A 26,073-nucleotide genomic window follows, 5' to 3' on the forward strand; every position below is an offset into this window, starting at 1 on the left:
TAACTATGATAGAGTCTCACATAATGTCTGATAAATTCCCGAGGTCCACATGGTTGATTTAAAAAAAATGTATAGGAAATACCAATGAAATTCCAAATTGGTCCACTGACTTACTAAATGCTAATGATAAGTGGGCGGAGCATAGCACCAATGTTGTTAAGCGAAAAATCGCAGATAAGTACTTGCTCATGTTTTTGTAAAAAGCACTTTCTGTGTATGCCGAAGTGTGGCATATCACTAGGAGTGTTAAAACTAAGATACTTAAAGTTGGAACCCTTCAGCAAATGTTGATATTTGCTCAAATATCGTCTCTGAAGACCACAATTTTCTTTGTTGTTGTGTGATTGGTTGATTTACATTATCTTGTGATGTTATTAATGTGTGGTCAAGATGTCAAAATATCAAGATAATGTAACAAAGCCCCCTGATCTTCTAGTGGTTCAGGTGATGTTAAGACTTTCTTTTTTTGTATTGACTTTACCGGCTTGGGTTTGCACCCCACTAAAACCAAAATATTTTCCGTATTATAACTGTATTTTTTCTGCAATTTCGATGTCATAGAGTAAAATAATAATAAAATAAGTGTTTTTTGATGGATTACCAAGAAAACTTTTTAAACAAAAAAACTCTTATTTAAAAAATGCAGTATATAAAACAACATAGAACTTTAGGTATTCAGAAAGTCACGTGATATACAAATTTTGTAATGACGTTGTGCACGTTAAATTAAAATAAAAAAACTTAAGATTATACTTTTGGTTTTGTTCCTTTTTGTTATTGCATTTTTTTATCATTCTGGGGTTTAAAATGGTCAGAAAGATTAAGAGAAGCCATTTGGATATATATACATACAAATAAATAAGTTTACATCATTAAAACATGATGGGACTTTAAGCAATTATAAAGTTAATCACTCAAACACACACACAAACTCAGGCAAACGCACACACACACTGGGAGGTTTGGTAGGGCTATATGGCAAGTTCTGTGTTCAGGTTGACTTTAAATTGAACTTGGAATCAAAAGTGTCACCATTTCCTTGATCTTTGACCTACTATTCAACCAGAAAATATTAGCTTCCATAGTTCACTATATAGTGGAGCAATAAATGGCAGTGGTCAAACCTGGCACAAGCCTCCTAGCCTTGCTCTGGTCAAATGCTTGACAACCAGTACCATTACATTAACCTCAGCAAATGTTTTACACTATTATGCACTAGCAGACACACTGAAATCCAATATGGCCACCAGTCGTCCATCTTGAAGCAGAACAGAAACAAGAGCTGTCGTAAGACAGCGCGCTCGACTTCGCCCCTTTGACTTAGAAGTGAATACAATAACAATGTAATATTACCAAGTTTGGTCTATTTATGTCAAACCTAACTTAAATTATCAATAGGTACATAAGGTGACTTTGATGCTGCCCTCCCACCACCCAAAAAAATGATGCAATAACTTGATTTCCCATTATGAAATGTGGTAAAGAATATACAAATATGCCTTTCAAAGAAATAAAAATAAAAAAAAAATAAAAAAAATCAAGGGCCATATAGTATAGCCCTCCTTGTTTTCCCTTGGTAAAAAACTGGTTAAGAATGTAAAAATGTGCCTGTCAAAAGAAATTAAAAAAAATATTCAAGGGACATAATTTGTATTTAGGGTTAAAATGGATTTGTGTTTCTTGTTGTAAGATGGTTGTAAATAATTTTGAATTTTATTAAGTGCATTGAATGAAAGGTATAGAAGTCTTTTTATTAAAATCCCAACTTGCCCTTAACTTTCACTTGCCTAAAACTTTAACCTAAGTCAATCAGGGGCCATAACTTGTATTAAGAATATGGAGTTATGTAACCTCATTGGGTGATGTCCTGAACAATTGCGTGAAGTATTGAGTCAATTGAATGAAGGGTATAGAAGTTATTAATAAATATCCCAACCTGCCCTAAAACTTTAACCTAAGTTCCATAGTCAATCAGGGACCATACTTTGTATAAAAGATAATATGGAGTTATTTAACCTCATTATGTGATGGCTCTGAACAACTGTGTGAAGTATAAAGTCAATTGAATGAATGGTATTGGAGTTTTAAGTGAAAATCCCAACTTGCCCTAAAACTTTAACCTGCCCTAAAACTTTAACTTAAGTCAATCAGGGGCCATAACTTGTATTAAGGATAATATGGAGTTATGTAACCTCATTGTGTGATAGTCCTGAACAACTGTGTGAAGTATAAAGTCAATTAAACAAAGGGTATAGAAGTTATTTATAAATATCCCAACCTGCTCTAAAACTTTAACCTAAGTTTCATAGTCAATCAGGGGCCATAATCTGTGTAAAGAATAATATGGAGTTATCTAACCTCATCATGTGATGGCCCTGAACAACTGTGTGAAGTATTAACTCAATTGAATGAAAGGTATTGGACTTATAAGTGAAAATCCCAACTTGCCCTAAAACTTAAACCGGACGCCGACGCCAACGCTGCGACGAGTAGTATAGCCAACCTATTCTTTGAATAGTCGAGCAAAAAATAATGCCAACACCACACCTGCTCAAGGCAGTCATTTATGTGATGTATCATTAAGTTGCAGCATAAACTGCAGATGAAGTTGGATCTACAAAATTATGACAATATCCAAAATAAAAATGTTTAACGTAACGCATATCTACTCATAATGTTGAGTGACAGTGCCAAGGAAGAAATACATCCATGCAATGATTTCTGGAAACTATGTGCAGTACAATATACATTTATAATTATGTATTTTTTGTCCATAAAGAATGAATGATATGTGTTGCGCTATTCCTACTTACAGTTGCAGAAGGTTGCTGGTTCAGGTCTAGCATGCTGACCACAGTGAACATTTTCTGTGTCTTGTGGTCAAACTTCCATGGCTTGTCAATCTTTGCCTTGAGGGAGTAGCGCACATTGCCAATGTGACTCTCATATGAGGATGGCAGGTTGGGTGGTAGAAGGAAGGAAAATGGATAAGTGTGATGGCCCGCTTGCAAATGTGTGCTGTCATTACCTGGGAAATATATGCATTCCCTGAATGATCTATTTGCACAACATAATAAGAATTTCATTTAATGTAAATGCCATAAATAATAAATTATTACTGGATGTATTACTTGCTACTTCTCTTGCTTTTTAAGTAAAACAAATAACAAAAAGATCAGACTTCTAAACACAAAAAGATCCTCCAGTTGGAGTTATTGCAGGTTTAATTAAAGTCTATTTACCCTCATTTCTGTGGTCATTAGTAAATGGATATTTTAATTGAAATCAGTTTCTAGTGAATGTTTTCTAGGTACAATCTTATGATCATCACCAGTTGACAGAGGCTACAGTGTAATATATATTCAGTAATAAGTTACATCAACAGATGTTTGTCTTACCTGGTCCAAAGAGCAGGAGCTCAAAATTGAAATATGTTTCCGAGGATGAGTAGTGCCTGGTTTCTGTGCGACGGTTTTTCCCCGACCCAGTCTGATGTGTCTCCGTCCAATGCACACGGGCATGTCCTAGAAATTGCAGGCGAACACCTGTAACATGACACAAGCACTTCATCATTATACATTATTTCAATAACAATTGATATTTTGCGAAGTTATCAGCTCATTACATGACCTCATCAGCAATGCTTCATCATTACATTGTAAACATTCTTTCTTTAACAATTTTTACAAACATGTTTTGCTAAGATTATTAAAATTTTGCAAACAATAGTAAGCCAAAGGAAACACTTGGTTTCAAAGTCACTGTAACATACTTCTCAAAATTAATAGGGTTCATATGCTGGTCATGATAAACCTCACTACCAATTTTGAGAACTTTAGGACTAAACATACTAAATAGTTATTAATTAGACAAGATTTTTGTGATCAAGGTCACTGTGACCATGACCTTTGACTTAATGACCTCAAAATCAATAAGGGCCATCTCATGGCCATGACCAACCACCTTTCCAAGTTTGAGGACTGTAGGCCCAAGCATACTCTAGTTATCAATCAGCACTTTTCCTAAATATCATAAGAACATTACAGACAGAGTTTAATGAAGATTGGATAAAAACTGCTGAATTTATGAAAGGAATAACAAAATCAAACACAATCATGGTCTTTATATTTGACCTAGCGACCTAATATTTGACCCAAGATGACCCATATTCGCAATGGTCTTAAATTTCATGTTGACAAATCTTTTTAAATCGGATAAAAACTATCTATGGCACGAAAAAACACACACTTTACACAAAAACTTTTTGACCACACGAAGGCAGTAATATATAAAAAATTCAGTATCTAATTTTTATTATCACTAACTTGATTTTTCAAAACACAATAATCCTGTGGAGAGAACGCGAATTCAACTCTTTTATTTTTTTCCAACAAAGGGCATTTCTGGACAATTATAAAGGCAGAGTAATGGACCTTGCTAGCTAGCTGTACATGTGCATACCTCATTTGCAAAATGTGTACCAAGTTTCAGTTGAATATCTTGAATCATTTTGGAGTTATGGCTAAGATTTGGCACAACTATGCCAAAGATAATGACAATGACCCAATGCTATCAAAATACCTCAACTGCTTTCTTTGAAAAACAGACAAGCAATTTTAAAGAATATTTTTATATCATGATAATCTTAAATATAATTTCGCTCAAAAGCAAACTCTTTAAAAAGAGAATATCAAACAATTAATATCAAAACAAAAATAGTGTTCTGATCTTAACCCTGTTATAGTTTGAGATATTTGGACCTGGACCTGGTCGTAGTCTCTCGAAAATATTTAATCAATAAATTAACTAGAGCTGTCACAGGAGTGAAAGATACCCCCACACACCACCTGGACACATTCCAAATTATCACATTAACATATGCATTTTATGGTGTTAAACCCGTGTACCAAAATTTATTAAAATCTGTTGATCCTTTTATAACATTTTTATTGGCAAAATAATTTGAAAAAGGGGCAATAACTCTGTCAAACATTGGGGAATGTGTTCTATAGTGTAAAGTCCATGTTTTTTTTCCAAACCATGGTACCTGTCATAAGAAATCCTCCGACACCTTTTCCTTGCAAATTCTAAGTTAAATAGAGGACATATTAACTGCGTAACAAATAAGCGGTTTGTAACCATGGTCAAACTTAACCTGTAAAATTATGTTTACAAAAACATATCGAAATTAGTCAAAACTTTCATGAGTTATTTTCTAGAAACTGTGTTTGTGCCAAATTCTAAGGGATCATAGCTCCATCAAAATTAGTAGTATGTGACCAATGTCAAACTTGACCTGTATTTTATAGTGTTTTAACTTTGATATCAGTATTAAAAAGTGTTGACCCTTTCAAGTCAGTAATTTTCTGGATATTTGATTTTTTTGGCCAATTCCGTGTTGAAAAGGGATAAGAAATTATTAGTTTGTAACCAAAGTCAAACTTTACCAGTATTAAATGACATGTGTATCAAAAACTTTTCAAATCTGTTGACCTTTTCATGAGTTGTCATCCGAACAAAAAAACCAACACACTGACAGTCTACAAGTTCACCCCTTCAATGTATACAGCCTCTCCCAAAACACACTGACAGTCTACAAGTTCACCCCTACAATGTATACAGCCTCTCCCAAAACACACTGACAGTCTACAACTCCACTCCTACAATGTATACAGCCTCTCCCAAAACACACTGACAGTCTACAAGTAACCCCTACAATGTATACAGCCTCTCCCAAAACACACTGACAGTCTACAAGTTCACCCCTACAATGTATACAGCCTCTCCCAAAACACACTGACAGTCTATAAGTTCACCCCTACAATGTATACAACCTCTCCCAAAACACACTGACAGTCTACAAGTTCACCCCTACAATGTATACAGCCTCTCCCAAAACACACTGACAGTCTACAAGTTCACTCCTACAATGTATACAGCCTCTCCCAAAACACACTGACAGTCTACAAGTTCAGCCCTACAATGTATACAGCCTCTCCCAAAACACACCGACAGTCTACAAGTTCAGCCCTACAATGTATACAGCCTCTCCCAAAACACACTGACAGTCTACAAGTTCACTCCTACAATGTATACAGCCTCTCCCAAAAACACACTGACAGTCTACAAGTTCACCCCTACAATGTATACAGCCTCTCCCAAAACACACTGACAGTCTACAAACTCACCCCTACAATGTATACAGCCTCTCCCAAAACACACTGACAGTCTACAAGTTCACTCCTACAATGTATACAGCCTCTCCCAAAACACACTGACAGTCTACAAGTTCACCCCTACAAGGTATACAGCCTCTCCCAAAACACACTGACAGTCTACAAGTTCACCCCTACAAGGTATACAGCCTCTCCCAAAACACACTGACAGTCTACAAGTTTACTCCTACAAGGTATACAGCCTCTCCCAAAACACACTGACAGTCTACAAGTTCACCCCTACAATGTATACAGCCTCTCCCAAAACACACTGACAGTCTACAAGTTCACCCCTTCAATGTATACAGCCTCTCCCAAAACACACTGACAGTCTACAAGTTCACCCCTACAATGTATACAGCCTCTCCCAAAACACACTGACAGTCTACAAGTTCACCCCTACAATGTATACAGCCTCTCCCAAAACACACTGACAGTCTACAAGTTCACTCCTACAAGGTATACAGCCTCTCCCAAAACACACTGACAGTCTACAAGTTCACCCCTTCAATGTATACAGCCTCTCCCAAAACACACTGACAGTCTACAAGTTAACTCCTACAATGTATACAGCCTCTCCCAAAACACACTGACAGTCTACAAGTTAACTCCTACAATGTATACAGCCTCTCCCAAAACACACTGACCGGCTACAAAGTCACTCCTACAATGTATACAGCCTCTCCCAAAACACACTGACAGTCTACAAGTTCACTCCTACAATGTATACAGCCTCTCCCAAAACACACTGACAGTCTACAAGTTCACTCCTACAATGTATACAGCCTCTCCCAAAACACACTGACAGTCTACAAGTTCACCCCTACAATGTATACAGCCTCTCCCAAAACACACTGACAGTCTACAAGTTCACCCCTACAATGTATACAGCCTCTCCCAAAACACACTGACAGTCTACAAGTTCACTCCTACAATGTATACAGCCTCTCCCAAAACACACTGACAGTCTACAAGTTCACCCCTACAAGGTATACAGCCTCTCCCAAAACACACTGACAGTCTACAAGTTCACCCCTACAAGGTATACAGCCTCTCCCAAAACACACTGACAGTCTACAAGTTTACTCCTACAAGGTATACAGCCTCTCCCAAAACACACTGACAGTCTACAAGTTCACTCCTACAATGTATACAGCCTCTCCCAAAACACACTGACAGTCTACAAATTCACCCCTTCAATGTATACAGCCTCTCCCAAAACACACTGACAGTCTACAAGTTCACCCCTACAATGTATACAGCCTCTCCCAAAACACACTGACAGTCTACAAGTTCACCCCTACAATGTATACAGCCTCTCCCAAAACACACTGACAGTCTACAAGTTCACTCCTACAAGGTATACAGCCTCTCCCAAAACACACTGACAGTCTACAAGTTCACTCCTACAATGTATACAGCCTCTCCCAAAACACACTGACCGGCTACAAAGTCACTCCTACAATGTATACAGCCTCTCCCAAAACACACTGACAGTCTACAAGTTCACTCCTACAATGTATACAGCCTCTCCCAAAACACACTGACAGTCTACAAGTTCACTCCTACAATGTATACAGCCTCTCCCAAAACACACTGACAGTCTACAAGTTCACCCCTACAATGTATACAGCCTCTCCCAAAACACACTGACAGTCTACAAGTTCACCCCTACAATGTATACAGCCTCTCCCAAAACACACTGACAGTCTACAAGTTCACTCCTACAATGTATACAGCCTCTCCCAAAACACACTGACAGTCTACAAGTTCACCCCTACAAGGTATACAGCCTCTCCCAAAACACACTGACAGTCTACAAGTTCACCCCTACAAGGTATACAGCCTCTCCCAAAACACACTGACAGTCTACAAGTTTACTCCTACAAGGTATACAGCCTCTCCCAAAACACACTGACAATCTACAAGTTCACTCCTACAATGTATACAGCCTCTCCCAAAACACACTGACAGTCTACAAATTCACCCCTTCAATGTATACAGCCTCTCCCAAAACACACTGACAGTCTACAAGTTCACCCCTACAATGTATACAGCCTCTCCCAAAACACACTGACAGTCTACAAGTTCACCCCTACAATGTATACAGCCTCTCCCAAAACACACTGACAGTCTACAAGTTCACCCCTACAAGGTATACAGCCTCTCCCAAAACACACTGACAGTCTACAAGTTCACCCCTTCAATGTATACAGCCTCTCCCAAAACACACTGACAGTCTACAAGTTAACTCCTACAATGTATACAGCCTCTCCCAAAACACACTGACCGGCTACAAGTTAACTCCTACAATGTATACAGCCTCTCCCAAAACACACTGACCGGCTACAAAGTCACTCCTACAATGTATACAGCCTCTCCCAAAACACACTGACAGTCTACAAGTTCACTCCTACAATGTATACAGCCTCTCCCAAAACACACTGACAGTCTACAAGTTCACCCCTTCAATGTATACAGCCTCTCCCAAAACACACTGACAGTCTACAAGTTCACCCCTACAATGTATACAGCCTCTCCCAAAACACACTGACAGTCTACAAGTTCACCCCTACAATGTATACAGCCTCTCCCAAAACACACTGACAGTCTACAAGTTCACTCCTACAAGGTATACAGCCTCTCCCAAAACACACTGACAGTCTACAAGTTCACCCCTTCAATGTATACAGCCTCTCCCAAAACACACTGACAGTCTACAAGTTAACTCCTACAATGTATACAGCCTCTCCCAAAACACACTGACAGTCTACAAGTTAACTCCTACAATGTATACAGCCTCTCCCAAAACACACTGACCGGCTACAAAGTCACTCCTACAATGTATACAGCCTCTCCCAAAACACACTGACAGTCTACAAGTTCACTCCTACAATCACTCCTACAATGTATACAGCCTCTCCCAAAACACACTGACAGTCTACAAGTTCACCCCTACAATGTATACAGCCTCTCCCAAAACACACTGACAGTCTACAAGTTCACCCCTACAATGTATACAGCCTCTCCCAAAACACACTGACAGTCTACAAGTTCACTCCTACAATGTATACAGCCTCTCCCAAAACACACTGACAGTCTACAAGTTCACCCCTACAAGGTATACAGCCTCTCCCAAAACACACTGACAGTCTACAAGTTCACCCCTACAAGGTATACAGCCTCTCCCAAAACACACTGACAGTCTACAAGTTTACTCCTACAAGGTATACAGCCTCTCCCAAAACACACTGACAGTCTACAAGTTCACTCCTACAATGTATACAGCCTCTCCCAAAACACACTGACAGTCTACAAGTTCACCCCTTCAATGTATACAGCCTCTCCCAAAACACACTGACAGTCTACAAGTTCACCCCTACAATGTATACAGCCTCTCCCAAAACACACTGACAGTCTACAAGTTCACCCCTACAATGTATACAGCCTCTCCCAAAACACACTGACAGTCTACAAGTTCACCCCTACAAGGTATACAGCCTCTCCCAAAACACACTGACAGTCTACAAGTTCACCCCTTCAATGTATACAGCCTCTCCCAAAACACACTGACAGTCTACAAGTTAACTCCTACAATGTATACAGCCTCTCCCAAAACACACTGACCGGCTACAAGTTAACTCCTACAATGTATACAGCCTCTCCCAAAACACACTGACCGGCTACAAAGTCACTCCTACAATGTATACAGCCTCTCCCAAAACACACTGACAGTCTACAAGTTCACTCCTACAATGTATACAGCCTCTCCCAAAACACACTGACAGTCTACAAGTTCACTCCTACAAGGTATACAGCCTCTCCCAAAACACACTGACAGTCTACAAGTTCACTCCTACAATGTATACAGCCTCTCCCAAAACACACTGACAGTCTACAAGTTCACCCCTACAATGTATACAGCCTCTCCCAAAACACAATGACAGTCTACAAGTTCACCCCTACAATGTATACAGCCTCTCCCAAAACACACTGACAGTCTACAAGTTCACTCCTACAATGTATACAGCCTCTCCCAAAACACACTGACAGTCTACAAGTTCACCCCTACAAGGTATACAGCCTCTCCCAAAACACACTGACAGTCTACAAGTTCACTCCTACAATGTATACAGCCTCTCCCAAAACACACTGACAGTCTACAAGTTCACTCCTACAATGTATACAGCCTCTCCCAAAACACACTGACAGTCTACAAGTCCACCCCTACAATGTATACAGCCTCTCCCAAAACACACTGACAGTCTACAAGTTCACCCCTACAAGGTATACAGCCTCTCCCAAAACACACTGACAGTCTACAAGTTCACTCCTACAAGGTATACAGCCTCTCCCAAAACACACTGACAGTCTACAAGTTCACTCCTACAATGTATACAGCCTCTCCCAAAACACACCGACAGTCTACAAGTTTACCCCTACAATGTATACAACCTCTCCCAAAACACACCGACAGTCTACAAGTTCACTCCTACAAGGTATACAGCCTCTCCCAAAACACACTGGCAGTCTACAAGTTCACCCCTACAATGTATACAGCCTCTCCCAAAACACACCGACAGTCTACAAGTTCACTTCTACAAGGTATACAGCCTCTCCCAAAACACACTGACAGTCTACAAGTTCACTCCTACAATGTATACAGCCTCTCCCAAAACACACTGACAGTCTACAAGTTCACTCCTACAATGTATACAGCCTCTCCCAAAACACACTGACAGTCTACAAGTTCACTCCTACAAGGTATACAGCCTCTCCCAAAACACACCGACAGTCTACAAGTTCACCCCTACAATGTATACAGCCTCTCCCAAAACACACCGACAGTCTACAAGTTCACTCCTACAATGTATACAGCCTCTCCCAAAACACACTGACAGTCTACAAGTTCACCCCTACAATGTATACAGCCTCTCCCAAAACACACTGACAGTCTACAAGTTCACCCCTACAATGTATACAACCTCTCCCAAAACACACTGACAGTCTACAAGTTTACCCCTACAATGTATACAGCCTCTCCCAAAACACACTGACAGTCTACAAGTTCACTCCTACAATGTATACAGTCTCTCCCAAAACACACTGACAGTCTACAACTCCACTCCTACAATGTATACAGCCTCTCCCAAAACACACTGACAGTCTATAAGTTCACCCCTACAATGTATACAGCCTCTCCCAAAACACACTGACAGTCTACAAGTTCACCCCTACAATGTATACAGCCTCTCCCAAAACACACTGACAGTCTACAAGTTCACCCCTACAATGTATACAACCTCTCCCAAAACACACTGACAGTCTACAAGTTCACCCCTACAATGTATACAACCTCTCCCAAAACACACTGACAGTCTACAAGTTCACCCCTACAATGTATACAACCTCTCCCAAAACACACTGACAGTCTACAAGTTCACCCCTACAATGTATACAGCCTCTCCCAAAACACACTGACAGTCTACAAGTTCACCCCTACAATGTATACAGCCTCTCCCAAAACACACTGACAGTCTACAAGTTCACTCCTACAATGTATACAGCCTCTCCCAAAACACACTGACAGTCTACAAGTTCACCCCTACAATGTATACAGCCTCTCCCAAAACACACTGACAGGCTACATGTTCACCCCTACAATGTATACAGCCTCTCCCAAAACACACTGACAGTCTACAAGTTCACCCCTACAATGTATACAACCTCTCCCAAAACACACTGACAGTCTACAAGTTCACCCCTACAATGTATACAGCCTCTCCCAAAACACACTGACAGTCTACAAGTTCACTCCTACAATGTATACAGCCTCTCCCAAAACACACTGACAGTCTACAAGATCACTCCTACAAGGTATACAGCCTCTCCCAAAACACACTGACAGTCTACAAGTCCACTCCTACAATGTATACAGCCTCTCCCAAAACACACTGACAGTCTACAAGTTCACTCCTACAATGTATACAGCCTCTCCCAAAACACAGTATACTCTCCCAAAACACACTGACAGTCTACAAGTAACCCCTACAATGTATACAGCCTCTCCCAAAACACACTGACAGTCTACAAGTTCACCCCTACAAGGTATACAGCCTCTCCCAAAACACACTGACAGTCTACAAGTTCACCCCTACAATGTATACAGCCTCTCCCAAAACACACTGACAGTCTACAAGTTCACTCCTACAATGTATACAGCCTCTCCCAAAACACAGTATACTCTCCCAAAACACACTGACAGTCTACAAGTAACCCCTACAATGTATACAGCCTCTCCCAAAACACACTGACAGTCTACAAGTTCACCCCTACAAGGTATACAGCCTCTCCCAAAACACACTGACAGTCTACAAGTTCACCCCTACAATGTATACAGCCTCTCCCAAAACACACTGACAGTCTACAAGTTCACTCCTACAATGTATACAGCCTCTCCCAAAACACACTGACAGTCTACAAGTTCACCCCTACAAGGTATACAGCCTCTCCCAAAACACACTGACAGTCTACAAGTTCACCCCTACAATGTATACAGCCTCTCCCAAAACACACTGACAGTCTACAAGTTCACTCCTACAATGTATACAGCCTCTCCTAAAACACACTGACAGTCTACAAGTTTACCCCTACAATGTATACAGCCTCTCCCAAAACACACCGACAGTCTACAAGTTCACCCCTACAATGTATACAGCCTCTCCCAAAACACACTGACAGTCTACAAGTTCACCCCTACAATGCATACAGCCTCTCCCAAAACACACTGACAGTCTACAAGTAACCCCTTCAAGGTATACAGCCTCTCCCAAAACACACTGACACAGTGTGCGAAATTAACGGTAGCCCGATCGCCCGTGGCGACGAAAAATTGACCCAGGCTACGAAAAAATCCTTTAAGGTAGCCCGACTGGCGATGAAATCATCGGGCTTGTTGGTTAAAAAAAATTGTCGGGTAAATGTTTACCTCGACACCGTTGACCGACTTCCGGATAATCTCTCATTGTTATGGATATTTTCTGTAATCTCCCTTGTCATGCAATTATACGCTATATATATATACTGCTTGAAAACAATTATTTTGACGGAAATCATATTTCGGACTGTCAATACTATTTTTTGTTTTAGTGAGATATTAAAGTTTGGATGTTGTTTTTGTTGTGTTTTTTTTTTTAATAAACTTGGATTATTTAGTCACCGAAAATTATGAAATATATGTTTGTAAAATCCTGTCACTAATGCCACAAGCAGCACATGTTGACAGGACTTCCATCCTCCCCCTTCATCAACAATCCAACTGCCTTGACAGAACCAGCCCCCCCCCCCATCAAACCACCACCAGCCCCCCTGCCCCCTGGCAACACAGGACCACACAACCACCATACTTGCATTTTATACAAAATATAATAAGATATTGTACAGTTGTCATATCATTCCTTGTTTTTAACCATATAAGGTACTCAAGATGCATTTTTCTGTTAACCGGTGGGCTATGGAAATCTGGCTTGGGCTACAGAAATCTCAAAGTCTGTAGCCCCATTGGCTACCAGGTAAAAAAGGTTAATTTCGCACACTGCTGACAGTCTACAAGTTCACGCCTACAAGGTATATAGCCTCTCCCAAAACACACTGACAGTCTACAAGTTCACCCCTACAAGGTATACAGCCTCTCCCAAAACACACTGACAGTCTACAAGTTCACTCCTACAATGTATACAGCCTCTCCCAAAACACACTGACAGTCTACAAGTTCACTCCTACAATGTATACAGCCTCTCCCAAAACACACTGACAGTCTACAAGTTCACCCCTACAATGTATACAACCTCTCCCAAAACACACTGACAGTCTACAAGTTTACCCCTACAATGTATACAGCCTCTCCCAAAACACACTGACAGTCTACAAGTTCACTCCTACAATGTATACAGTCTCTCCCAAAACACACTGACAGTCTACAACTCCACTCCTACAATGTATACAGCCTCTCCCAAAACACACTGACAGTCTATAAGTTCACCCCTACAATGTATACAGCCTCTCCCAAAACACACTGACAGTCTACAAGATCACTCCTACAAGGTATACAGCCTCTCCCAAAACACACTGACAGTCTACAAGTTCACCCCTACAATGTATACAACCTCTCCCAAAACACACTGACAGTCTACAAGTTCACCCCTACAATGTATACAACCTCTCCCAAAACACACTGACAGTCTACAAGTTCACCCCTACAATGTATACAACCTCTCCCAAAACACACTGACAGTCTACAAGTTCACCCCTACAATGTATACAGCCTCTCCCAAAACACACTGACAGTCTACAAGTTCACCCCTACAATGTATACAGTCTCTCCCAAAACACACTGACAGTCTACAAGTTCACCCCTACAATGTAAACAGCCTCTCCCAAAACACACTGACAGTCTACAAGTTCACTCCTACAATGTATACAGCCTCTCCCAAAACACACTGACAGTCTACAAGTTCACCCCTACAATGTATACAGCCTCTCCCAAAACACACTGACAGGCTACATGTTCACCCCTACAATGTATACAGCCTCTCCCAAAACACACTGACAGTCTACAAGTTCACCCCTACAATGTATACAACCTCTCCCAAAACACACTGACAGTCTACAAGTTCACCCCTACAATGTATACAGCCTCTCCCAAAACACACTGACAGTCTACAAGTTCACTCCTACAATGTATACAGCCTCTCCCAAAACACACTGACAGTCTACAAGATCACTCCTACAAGGTATACAGCCTCTCCCAAAACACACTGACAGTCTACAAGTCCACTCCTACAATGTATACAGCCTCTCCCAAAACACACTGACAGTCTACAAGTTCACTCCTACAATGTATACAGCCTCTCCCAAAACACAGTATACTCTCCCAAAACACACTGACAGTCTACAAGTAACCCCTACAATGTATACAGCCTCTCCCAAAACACACTGACAGTCTACAAGTTCACCCCTACAAGGTATACAGCCTCTCCCAAAACACACTGACAGTCTACAAGTTCACTCCTACAATGTATACAGCCTCTCCCAAAACACACTGACAGTCTACAAGTTCACTCCTACAATGTATACAGCCTCTCCCAAAACACAGTATACTCTCCCAAAACACACTGACAGTCTACAAGTAACCCCTACAATGTATACAGCCTCTCCCAAAACACACTGACAGTCTACAAGTTCACCCCTACAATGTATACAGCCTCTCCCAAAACACACTGACAGTCTACAAGTTCACCCCTACAATGTATACAGCCTCTCCCAAAACACACTGACAGTCTACAAGTTCACTCCTACAATGTATACAGCCTCTCCCAAAACACACTGACAGTCTACAAGTTCACCCCTACAAGGTATACAGCCTCTCCCAAAACACACTGACAGTCTACAAGTTCACCCCTACAATGTATACAGCCTCTCCCAAAACACACTGACAGTCTACAAGTTCACTCCTACAATGTATACAGCCTCTCCTAAAACACACCGACAGTCTACAAGTTCACCCCTACAATGTATACAGCCTCTCCCAAAACACACTGACAGTCTACAAGTTCACCCCTACAATGCATACAGCCTCTCCCAAAACACACTGACAGTCTACAAGTAACCCCTACAAGGTATACAGCCTCTCCCAAAACACACTGACACAGTGTGCGAAATTAACGGTAGCCCGATCGCCCGTGGCGAAGAAAAATTGACCCAGGCTACGAAAAAATCCTTTAAGGTAGCCCGACTGGCGATGAAATCATCGGGCTTTTTGGTTAAAAAAAATTGTCGGGTAAATGTTTACCTCAACACCGTTGACCGACTTCCGGATAATCTCTCATTGTTATGGATATTTTCTGTAATCTCCCTTGTCATGCAATTATACGCTATATATATACTGCTTGAAAACAATTATTTTGACGGAAATCATATTTCGGACTGTCAATACTATTTTTTGTTTTAGTGAGATATTAAAGTTTGGATGTTGTTTTTGTTGTTTTTTTTTTTAATAAACTTGGATTATTTAGTCACCGAATATTATGAAATATATGTTTGTAAAATCCTGTCACTAATGCCACAAGCAGCACATGTTGACAGGACTTCCATCCTCCCCCTTCATCAACAATCCAACTGCCTTGACAGAACCAGCCCCCCCCCCCCCATCAAACCACCACCAGCCCCCCTGCCCCCTGGCAACACAGGACCACACAACCACCATACTTGCATTTTATACAAAATATAATAAGATATTGTACAGTTGTCATATCATTCCTTGTTTTTAACCATATAAGGTACTCAAGATGCATTTTTCTGTTAACCGGTGGGCTATGGAAATCTGGCTTGGGCTACAGAAATCTCAAAGTCTGTAGCCCCATTGGCTACCAGGTAAAAAAGGTTAATTTCGCACACTGCTGACAGTCTACAAGTTCACGCCTACAAGGTATATAGCCTCTCCCAAAACACACTGACAGTCTACAAGTTCACCCCTACAAGGTATACAGCCTCTCCCAAAACACACTGACAGTCTACAAGTTCACCCCTACAATGTATACAGCCTCTCCCAAAACACACTGACAGTCTACAAGTTCACCCCTACAATGTATACAGCCTCTCCCCAAACTTTGTGGGGTATATTTTAACCAACTCAACTTATTTACCACTTTAAAGCCATTAAGGCATCAATTGTTTTTACTCTTGTTATAATAATAATTATTCTCTCAAAGATTAAATTCATGTGGTTTTTTTTGGCTGAAAATTTGAACAAAAATTGCTATATATACACAGCAGGAAGTGTTTTTGTCAATGATTAATTACTTCAGAATTTCTACTTGCATCAACTATTTTTTGTTTATTTAATGACCTTATGCAAGAAGGAAGTAAACACACAAATCCAGAATATTAAGACACAATAAATAAATAAATAATATGAAAGAACCCGAATTTATTTCCTTTCAAATTTTACAACATACTAGAAGGTTTCAAAAAAGAGTACTGTCAGTTCAGAAAGAACAGGGGCATCAGGTTCTCACTCAGTGAAATATAGTCATTATTTTTGTATTTTACACTGAAATAAAACAACCTCTTTGCATTACAGATACATTTAAAGACCATTTCCCCTGTTTGTATAAATAACAGTTTTTGTATGAGATGCAAAGAACAGTTTTCTCATCAGCTGCAATGTGGTATAATAATCAACTGATGACTGACAAGCTATTTCTCCCTCATAGTACCTGTTTCATTGACACCTGATTATCACAAACATACCACTCTATATGCTAGAAAACAGCTGCAAGCTATTCTGTAATGGGTATAAAAGAGAATTCCCAGCGGGATGAGGGTGTTAACCCCTCCACCCCTTGTTTACCATCTACTCCTTCATTGTCTAACTGACGCCACAAATACAATTGAACTATTTTGCACGTCTGCATACCGAAAATGCAAAAATTTAAGTTTTTGCTTCGTTACACCCCAATTGAGTCTTAAGGACTGCTTAAAAAGCCCCTGAACACAGCGTACCATAAAGGATGCCTCAGAAATGTTCAGTACACTTTATAAATTGACATGGAAGGTTATATACCATTTATATAGTCTGTAAATGATTTCTCAGACAAAATAATCAGGGCACGACACTAACAGTAACCCGGTGACCTGAGACAACTAATTTTCTGACAGGATAACCACAGCCAATTTGCTAGGGAACCCGCTGGGTCACCAGAAAAAAACACTTTGCCATGGTCATATCATATATATTTTAATTCTCTTCATGTATATAGCAGACGCGCACTGCCTGGTGCTACATCATTGAATGTATTCAGGGTCGGCGTTCAGACTGCAGTGTTTGGTTAATAAAGTACATACGGAGAAGCCAGTCTCCTTTAAAAACCACATCATTATCGGATATTTAAGATAATTGTTTGCCCTTAATTTTATAAATAATCAATGAATAATGACATCATTTTAAATGAAGTCCAAACAAATGACAGACCTGTTCTGAATGTTGAATTTTAGTTTGACCGAGAATTTCGCCACAATGTGGATTATGTCATTAATCTTTCACGATGTGGCGATTTGTAAGTGGTGCTCCAGAGCCATTTCACACATAGAAATAATAGCTTGATGAGGAAAGGCTTAAAAAATACTATAGATTGATTCTTAGTTTATTTTAAAACGATGAATTATTTAATTGTTTTTTGCCACTGTCTAATCAATCTGACCAAAGTGCACGACTTCATTAAGGTAGGTGTACTTGTTAGATTTACTTTATTAGTAGACAGTTTTATAAATGTCCAACACAACTGTCTATGTCAAATAGGACTAATCATTTGGTTTTAATTCAATGAAGTTATCAAGTAAAAACCCTACTAAAGAGTTTTAAACTCTTAAAGGAAATTATTTTAAAGATAAAAATCATGATAGATTACTTTTAGTTAAAATGAAATAAGATACTTAAACCAGTTATGCTCAGACTTTTTGTGAAACTTGAGTCAACTCTTCCATATAAAACTTCCAGAAAGCCGTCGGTTCAACAGAAATGACCAGCAAATTTTGATCTGGTCGACGAGATCTGATCAGAAATCGGTCCCACTGACTGGATTTTAGCATTTAGGCCCAGTAACCAGGATTTAGCGCAAAGGCGTTAGAAAAACTTTACACATGTTTTCATTGGGCACTTTCGACACAGTGCCTGTATAAAAGTCAACATAGGTGTGCATGTTACTTACTGCCAGTCATACGCGCAGCCAACATGGCTTCTTTAAAAAAAATATGGTAATGTCCAAGCTATTTGAAAACCTGTAGGCAGTCACGTCTAGGAACAGCTTTACTGAACAACCTGAAGACAATGGAACATGAATCTCCAGAAATATATACATTCTATCCAGAGAAAGCCATTGACACTTGGCTGGTAGTCAATTATCACTTCCATTCTATAAACAAAATAGCTCTACCTTTGTCAATTTAAAGGAATCATTTATTTTGTCAAGAAAACAAAATCCATGATAAGATACAAAATGTAAGACATGCTTGGTTTAAATCTAAATACACTGTAATATAATGTTCAGACAGGCATTTTATTTCAGAAAACAAACATATAATTGTTTTTTAAAGTTTATTTGTACATCCACTGTCCATGGTAAATTTTACATTTTAAGGCAGAGTCCACGATGGGAAGAAGCCCTGCATATAACAGTGGTCAAAATGAGCACAAGCTCGCAAGCCTTGGACTTGTAAAATACTTTCCGGCTTTCTCAAATTCTTTGATTTATACAGAAGGGCTTGTTCAAAAATGTAATTTCAAGCAAAAGTATAAAAATTTGGGCTTGTTCATCTAAAAGATTAATTTCGATGACTGATATAAGCAAACACAAAAGAAACAGTGAATCTGCCCCAAAACCATTGGCAACACAGGAAAGGGTCACCCTGTCCGACACTGAAGAAGTCTCTAGTGTTACTGAGGATTCCAGCGTGACACAAAAGATCTCAGAAGCATTGCCTGTCAGTCTGTCTTATACTGAGATCATATGTAGGAATCTGTAAATCAAGTGATTGAAGGTCCTTACATGTCTCTTGAAATATAGATAAACAATCTTGGTGACAAACAGTACTCTGAACCCGATATTGATGAGGAGTGTTTCAATTATCAAGATGAACTTTTGAACTTTGACAGGCTGATGATATCCAGCAGAGACTTACTCAGTTTTTATTATGAAATAAGCTGACTTAGATAGATAAGACGTTGTCATTACTTTGTGTGTTTTTTTCCATCTGTTTTGGTCTGACAGATTTTCTTTCAGTCTGCCAGATTTTTGTTTCTTGTCAGACCAAATATCTGACACATTTTTGTAACTTTCGGAAAGTTTGATAAAATCAGTTTGGGGAAGTCCAATTAGTCAAAATCAGTATTTCCAGATTTGTCAAATGTCTGCCCTAAATTGGTATCAACAAAACACTGAAATTATTCTAAATGAATGTCAAAATGTTAAAACACAGCATTGTGGCTAATAAACACACATTCCCACAAACAAACACCCCAACCAGTGAATGGGAAAGCCATTTTTTTTTTACTGTTCATCCTTTTAAATGTTCAAATATTAAACAGAATTATTTTTTTCATAGAATTTAAAAATAAAACAACAAAAATAAAACTTATGACATGATTTTCAGGAAATGTCTCAGAACTACTGTCACTTTCAAACTTAACCTTTATCCTTGTTTGGACACCTAATTCAAAACCATTTAAAACAAAAATATGTTATTTGATTTAAGCTAATCTTGCATGTTTCTAAATATTCAGTAGCTTAATTTTACATATATCAGTGAAGAGATCAATTGGCTATCTGGAAAAAAATTCAATAATTGTCCGAGATCTACTCTCTAGCTAGTATGGATGTAGATACCAGTTCCAACTTTTCTTGTTTTAAAAAGTGATAAAATGTGATTTGAATCAAATACTTTACATTAATCCCAAAGTGTTGTACCAACATCATCTAACTAATTAATTAATTAATGTATAATTAGAATTAGTCCATATGAACAGTCGCTTGAGAGTGTTTGGCGATTTTTATTTGGCGACTCTACGTGTCCATTCTCGACTTTCCAATAGACTATAATCCTTTGCGGCAGGGTGACTTCCGGTTTATTTGCGGGTTATAACGAAGTATAATAGCAGCGATAAATACGGACTAATTATCATTCCAGGTTTGTTATAAGTTATTTATTTTTATTAGATTTGTCATTTTAACGAGTTTATATTACATTATTGTGATATTATTTTAATGTCATGAGTTATAAATCGCTTGACTGTTTACTTGGACAGTTAGTTCTGGTGGAGTGGGGTAGATGGTTCAGAAAAGACTGCGGTTACTATTCTTATTGGAGTATTATAAACAACAAATTCTCATCCATTCTTAAACATTTGTTTTGAAAATTAACACAAATAATACATAAGTTTGTTTTACTGTCATAATCTAATTAGGAATCTGTATGTACATTACCAGGTATAACTAATAGTCTTATGAATGAACATAAATAAATCATCATCAATATAAATTATGATATTTATACTGCTGTTTGTATTTTATTACTATGTAATAAACATTTTACTTAGAAAGAGTAATTATGTCATGCTGTCACCTGTGTAGTCTTCTAAATGATTTGTTATGTTCAAATATTATGATGGCCACCGGACTAGTCGCATACACCCAGGCCTGGAATTAAATCAGGGTCCAGATTGTCTTAAAACCCATCCATAAATAAGTCTGAGAGTAACTTATTTTTTTTTATAAAGCCAAGAATGACAGATCCCAGCACTAAGTATATTGAGCAGAAAGATAAATGGCACCTGTTAGAGTTAAAAAAAAATGGCAATGCTTTGTTGAAATATTGATATGAATTTGTGTTTCATGAAACACTTCAGTGTAAAAAGGGAAAGGTATTGGCTAAAAATAATTTATGTGTAACACTTGTGTTTTTTTTAACAATGCATTGTTAAATATTGTGGAGTTACAATTGAAGAACATATTTTACATTGGTATGAATCAGTCGACTTGCGGCTTTTAGGGAACAAATTGAAAATCCAAGTATTGATAAAAAGTTCCCTATACGCACATTATTGTGGGCACAAATAATGTTGAATTAGTGAACGATACATTTTTCATAAATGAAGCTAAAAGACTATCTAAATAATGTTCAACTTACTTGATAATGTTTCAAAAGATCCACTCTTATGCAATTTATATCATTTTAATGGATTTTGTTTAATACATGTATGTTACAATAGAAGGATACAGTTGATCATTTGTGAAACTTAATCTTATCTTATCGCTGACCAACACGGTCAGCCTGTATTTGTTATGTTCAAACCTGACTATCACGGTCCGCCTTTTTCGAAACTCTAACTAACAACGATAGTAGATGTTGTTTAATTCGGAAAGAAAATATTTAAAAAGGTAATGTTCATACATGTATGATATAATAGAAGGATACAGTTGATCATTTGTGAAACTTAATGACATATGAGCATAAGAATAAAATTTATTTAATCGACAGCATGGGAAACGAACAACGTGATGATAGAATTATTCCGGATGGGCTAAAAATTCAACTATCGCAGATTTATGGGAAAAATGTAGACTGTCTAAATATCGTTGTACCTACAGTCCAAAAACAAGACAATACAATAGATTGTGGCTTATATGCCATTGCACATGCAACATCTTTTTGTTTTCGGCAAAAACCGTGTTTCGATTTAATATTTAATTCATTAAAACTGCGTGATCATTTATTAGAATGCTTAGAAAAAGAAGAAATGTCTGAATTTCCAATCACTTCCAAGACAATCAGTGGACGGCGAAAAAATTCAAAAATCATTAAAATTGTAAACTCTTGTGTATGTAATTTGCCAGAATGCTTAGGCGACCAAGTGCAATGTAATAAATGTTCTCAATGGTATCACAAACACTGTGTAAAAGCACCAATAAACATATCACAGTTAGACATTGAATTCATATGCCCACTCTGTTAACTAGTTAGACTGAACTTAGGCTCAGACATTTACGTATTCAGTAACTCGATCAATCCTTCATTCAATCTTGTGATCAATCCATCATTCTTTTATTTATTTAGCCATTAAATCAATCAATCAATCAATCAATCAATCAATCAACCAACCAACCAATCAATCAACCAATCAATCAATCAATCACATGGACCATGACAAGAGCACCTCCACGTGGCCTGGATGAAGATGGAAACTTTTTCTTACAAAAACGTGAAAACAATGAAGACTGTCTAAATATTGTTGTACCTACAGTCCAAAAACAAGACAATGCAATAGATTGTGGCTTATTTGCCATTTATTTAACCATTATATCAATCAATTAATAAACCAATCAATCAATCAATGGATACTTTTTCTTACAAAAACGTTACAAAAGTCATCCATCTTCAATTAAACGCTCTTATAATTTATAATTTATTAATAATATATCAATTATAATAATTAAAATAGTACACAGAAATAAATAAAACAACAAACAAATGATAAAATATTAAAAAAAATCCATTCTCATTTTTCTGGTCAGCCTTTTCTGGCCTGGTCAGCCTTTCCCCTCTATATCTATATTGGCAGCCATTTGGTCAGCCTTTTAGCACGACCCCATTATTGTGGCTAAATTAGAATAAATTAGGTGACCTAATTTATTCTAATTAGATCGTTACTACCCTTGATTTTTCTAACTAAGTGATATTTTCTCATAATGAAAATTTGTTTCTCAGTCACTGCCAAACTCTATCACAATACCTGTATAATTTAAGGCCAAAGTCATCTCATTAATTACATTTTGTAGGCATTCTAAATGTGGAAGATCAATTTTTAAAATCACCAGTTTTGAAAATATGGGGCAGACAGTGAGATTTCAATACAGCCCATCGCAGACAGGACCCCGACAGCTCAATTTAACGCTCTTTGTTACTGTCTTTTACAGGTGTTCTTAACTAGTTCACAAAAATCTGAAAACCATAAAATGTTAAAAAATCTCACCTCTCATTTTCATGGCATCGTTTAATTCCACTGTAACATATCCGTCTATTGTCTGACCAGCAAAGTAAACTAAATGAGGATTGTTCAATGTAATTAAAAACGCATTTAATTTGCCCATGATTGTTCACTTGTTAGCTCTGCTTTAATGTTTTGAAATATCAGCGTCCATAACTTAAAGGTGCACACAACAGTAATATAAAATTTTATAACATTTTCAATAGTCTGGAGTTCCTTCCCCTAACACTATCGTTATCGGTATGAACATTCGGAACTCCTCGGCCATTTTTTCAAAAACAACCTCGGATGTATGCCGGTACATCTGTTGAAGTAGTCCGTATTTTTTTGAATAAAAGCATTAATTAAATGTAGTGTTTAAGAGTTGTATTCATTGCTCTCAGCTTAAATTGATTGCCAGTGAAGTGTATTATTGCAAACATAATTACGATTCCCAAGAGTTAAGTCATAAATTTTAACTACTAAATAAGATTACTACGCGATCTATTTGCAGCGGACTTAAACGTACCACTTTTTAAGTATGTAAACCGTCCATATACATCCGAGGTTGTTTTTGAAAAAATGGCCGAGGAGTTCCGAATGCGGTATGAAATATCAGTGAGCAGGGAACCAGACTACATTTTCAATTCCTACAAGATGCACACAACAGTATACCCTAGATGTATGGTAGAGATCAACGCATCACTACGGAGGATGGATCTGGATTTGAACACTTACACTGCAGGACCCCGTTTTACTAACAGTTCGTAAGTTTCGGCGTCCACGCAGCCCTTTAGTAAGTACTATCACTGCGCACACTACATGTATGTCGCTTCTGTCCTGAGTACTGTATACAAATTATTTCAACCAATAATTGTTTTTGGGAAATGAGTTTTTAAATTGATCGTTTTTACAAGTAATTTAATTAATTGAAGCATTTATGGTGGTTAGAACCATGCCTTTGTATAATATTCTCTCCAACACAGCGCTTAAATTGTTTAGGTCTAATAAGCCGCTTCAGATTGAGTCAGACAGACATTGCATGGCACCAGCCCCTCGGCTATATTGTAGTATGGCAACTTTCCTAAGATCTTGTAGAAGAGGAAGGTCGAGGACTTACAGTACATATATACAGTATGCACGAATAAATTATCTATCTTGGAGCATTATAGTGATGTACACTTGGTCACGCAAATATATTCCCTAGTTATTAAGCGCGCTGCGCGGCGTTGAACCCTTTCAAGCAGTTCGATGTCTTTCTGGAGAAAGGGAATTCTGGAGAAAGGGAACCCATACGATGGAGCTATTCTGAGGTTGATCTAAGAGATAAGCGGTTTTTAGACTATCAGCGCATGCGTGCAGGTAGTCTTAAGACCGCAAATTCCAAAGAACTACTTCTATTCATGTCGTTTTAACCCATTTTTTTGGTCTCAATGCGCTAGATCTATGTTTAGCAGAATGACGACAAAATCATAAAAATAGATTAGTTGTATTGCGTTCCGAGTATGAGTTTTTGCTTGTTCGGCTATTTCCGCGCTGTATTTCTGTATCCGCGTTTATTTTTAGCAGGACATAACTATTTTAGATCGTTATATTTACAAGATTAATGAGTCAAACTAATGGAGGCTCTGGTAGGCAGTTAACATACTGATATCCACTCTGAGTTTAGCCCAAGATGTATTACCGACCGCAAGTGTCCCATCGCCTGCATGGTTTGTTATTATAACCTGGTGTGATCCTGAAGCACGCTTATTTGTAATGGTGTATTTTTGATATTACCGTTTCATGAGATAAGAAACAAAAATGATTATCAGAAAGTCAAAATAGTTGTATCTCAGGTTTCGCGTTACTAATGCTTCAAATACTATGATTTGCCTGATATACAATTACAAAATACTATTCATTCTATGATTTTTAGGCGTAAACTTTTCTATTAAGATGTTTTCATTTTTTTGCGTAGTAGCTTCGTTCCGGTGTATTCTTGCCATTGTTTTGGACATAAGGCTTTAAATTTATTACACACATGCCCTGATACGACATTGAGTTATTCATACGTTTGATGAAGCAAAGTAGTTCGGATTTAACCTGTAAAACATCTAAAGTGTGCGAAGCCTTCATAACAGCACTAGTATTATTTCTACACAGATATTTACGTAACACATAAATAACATTTATTTATCAATAAAACTTGAAAAAAGCACAATTATATTCCCATTCTTAAAACAGACAATTTCCGATAATCTAAAAATAGTTTCAACATCATAAACTGACAGATTTTCT

At 38.2% G+C, this 26,073-nt stretch overlaps 1 protein-coding gene across 1 annotated transcript in view; it reads right to left on the reverse strand.

The window, feature by feature from the left end:
- Positions 1 to 24,364, reverse strand: part of LOC128228364 (arrestin domain-containing protein 3-like) — a 36,412-nt gene extending 12,048 nt beyond the window's left edge. The window contains exons 1-3 of the mRNA XM_052939650.1: positions 23,800 to 24,364; positions 3,399 to 3,545; positions 2,814 to 3,028 (exon numbers count right to left, since the gene is read on the reverse strand). Of these exons, the coding sequence (XP_052795610.1) occupies positions 2,814 to 3,028; positions 3,399 to 3,545; positions 23,800 to 23,917 (480 nt within the window). The 5' untranslated portion in view covers positions 23,918 to 24,364. The remainder of the gene's footprint in view (positions 1 to 2,813; positions 3,029 to 3,398; positions 3,546 to 23,799) is intronic.
- Positions 24,365 to 26,073: the final 1,709 nt, after the last annotated feature.

Source organism: Mya arenaria, chromosome 3 (assembly GCF_026914265.1).
Source record: "Mya arenaria isolate MELC-2E11 chromosome 3, ASM2691426v1".
In the NCBI taxonomy this organism is placed as follows: domain Eukaryota; kingdom Metazoa; phylum Mollusca; class Bivalvia; order Myida; family Myidae; genus Mya; species Mya arenaria.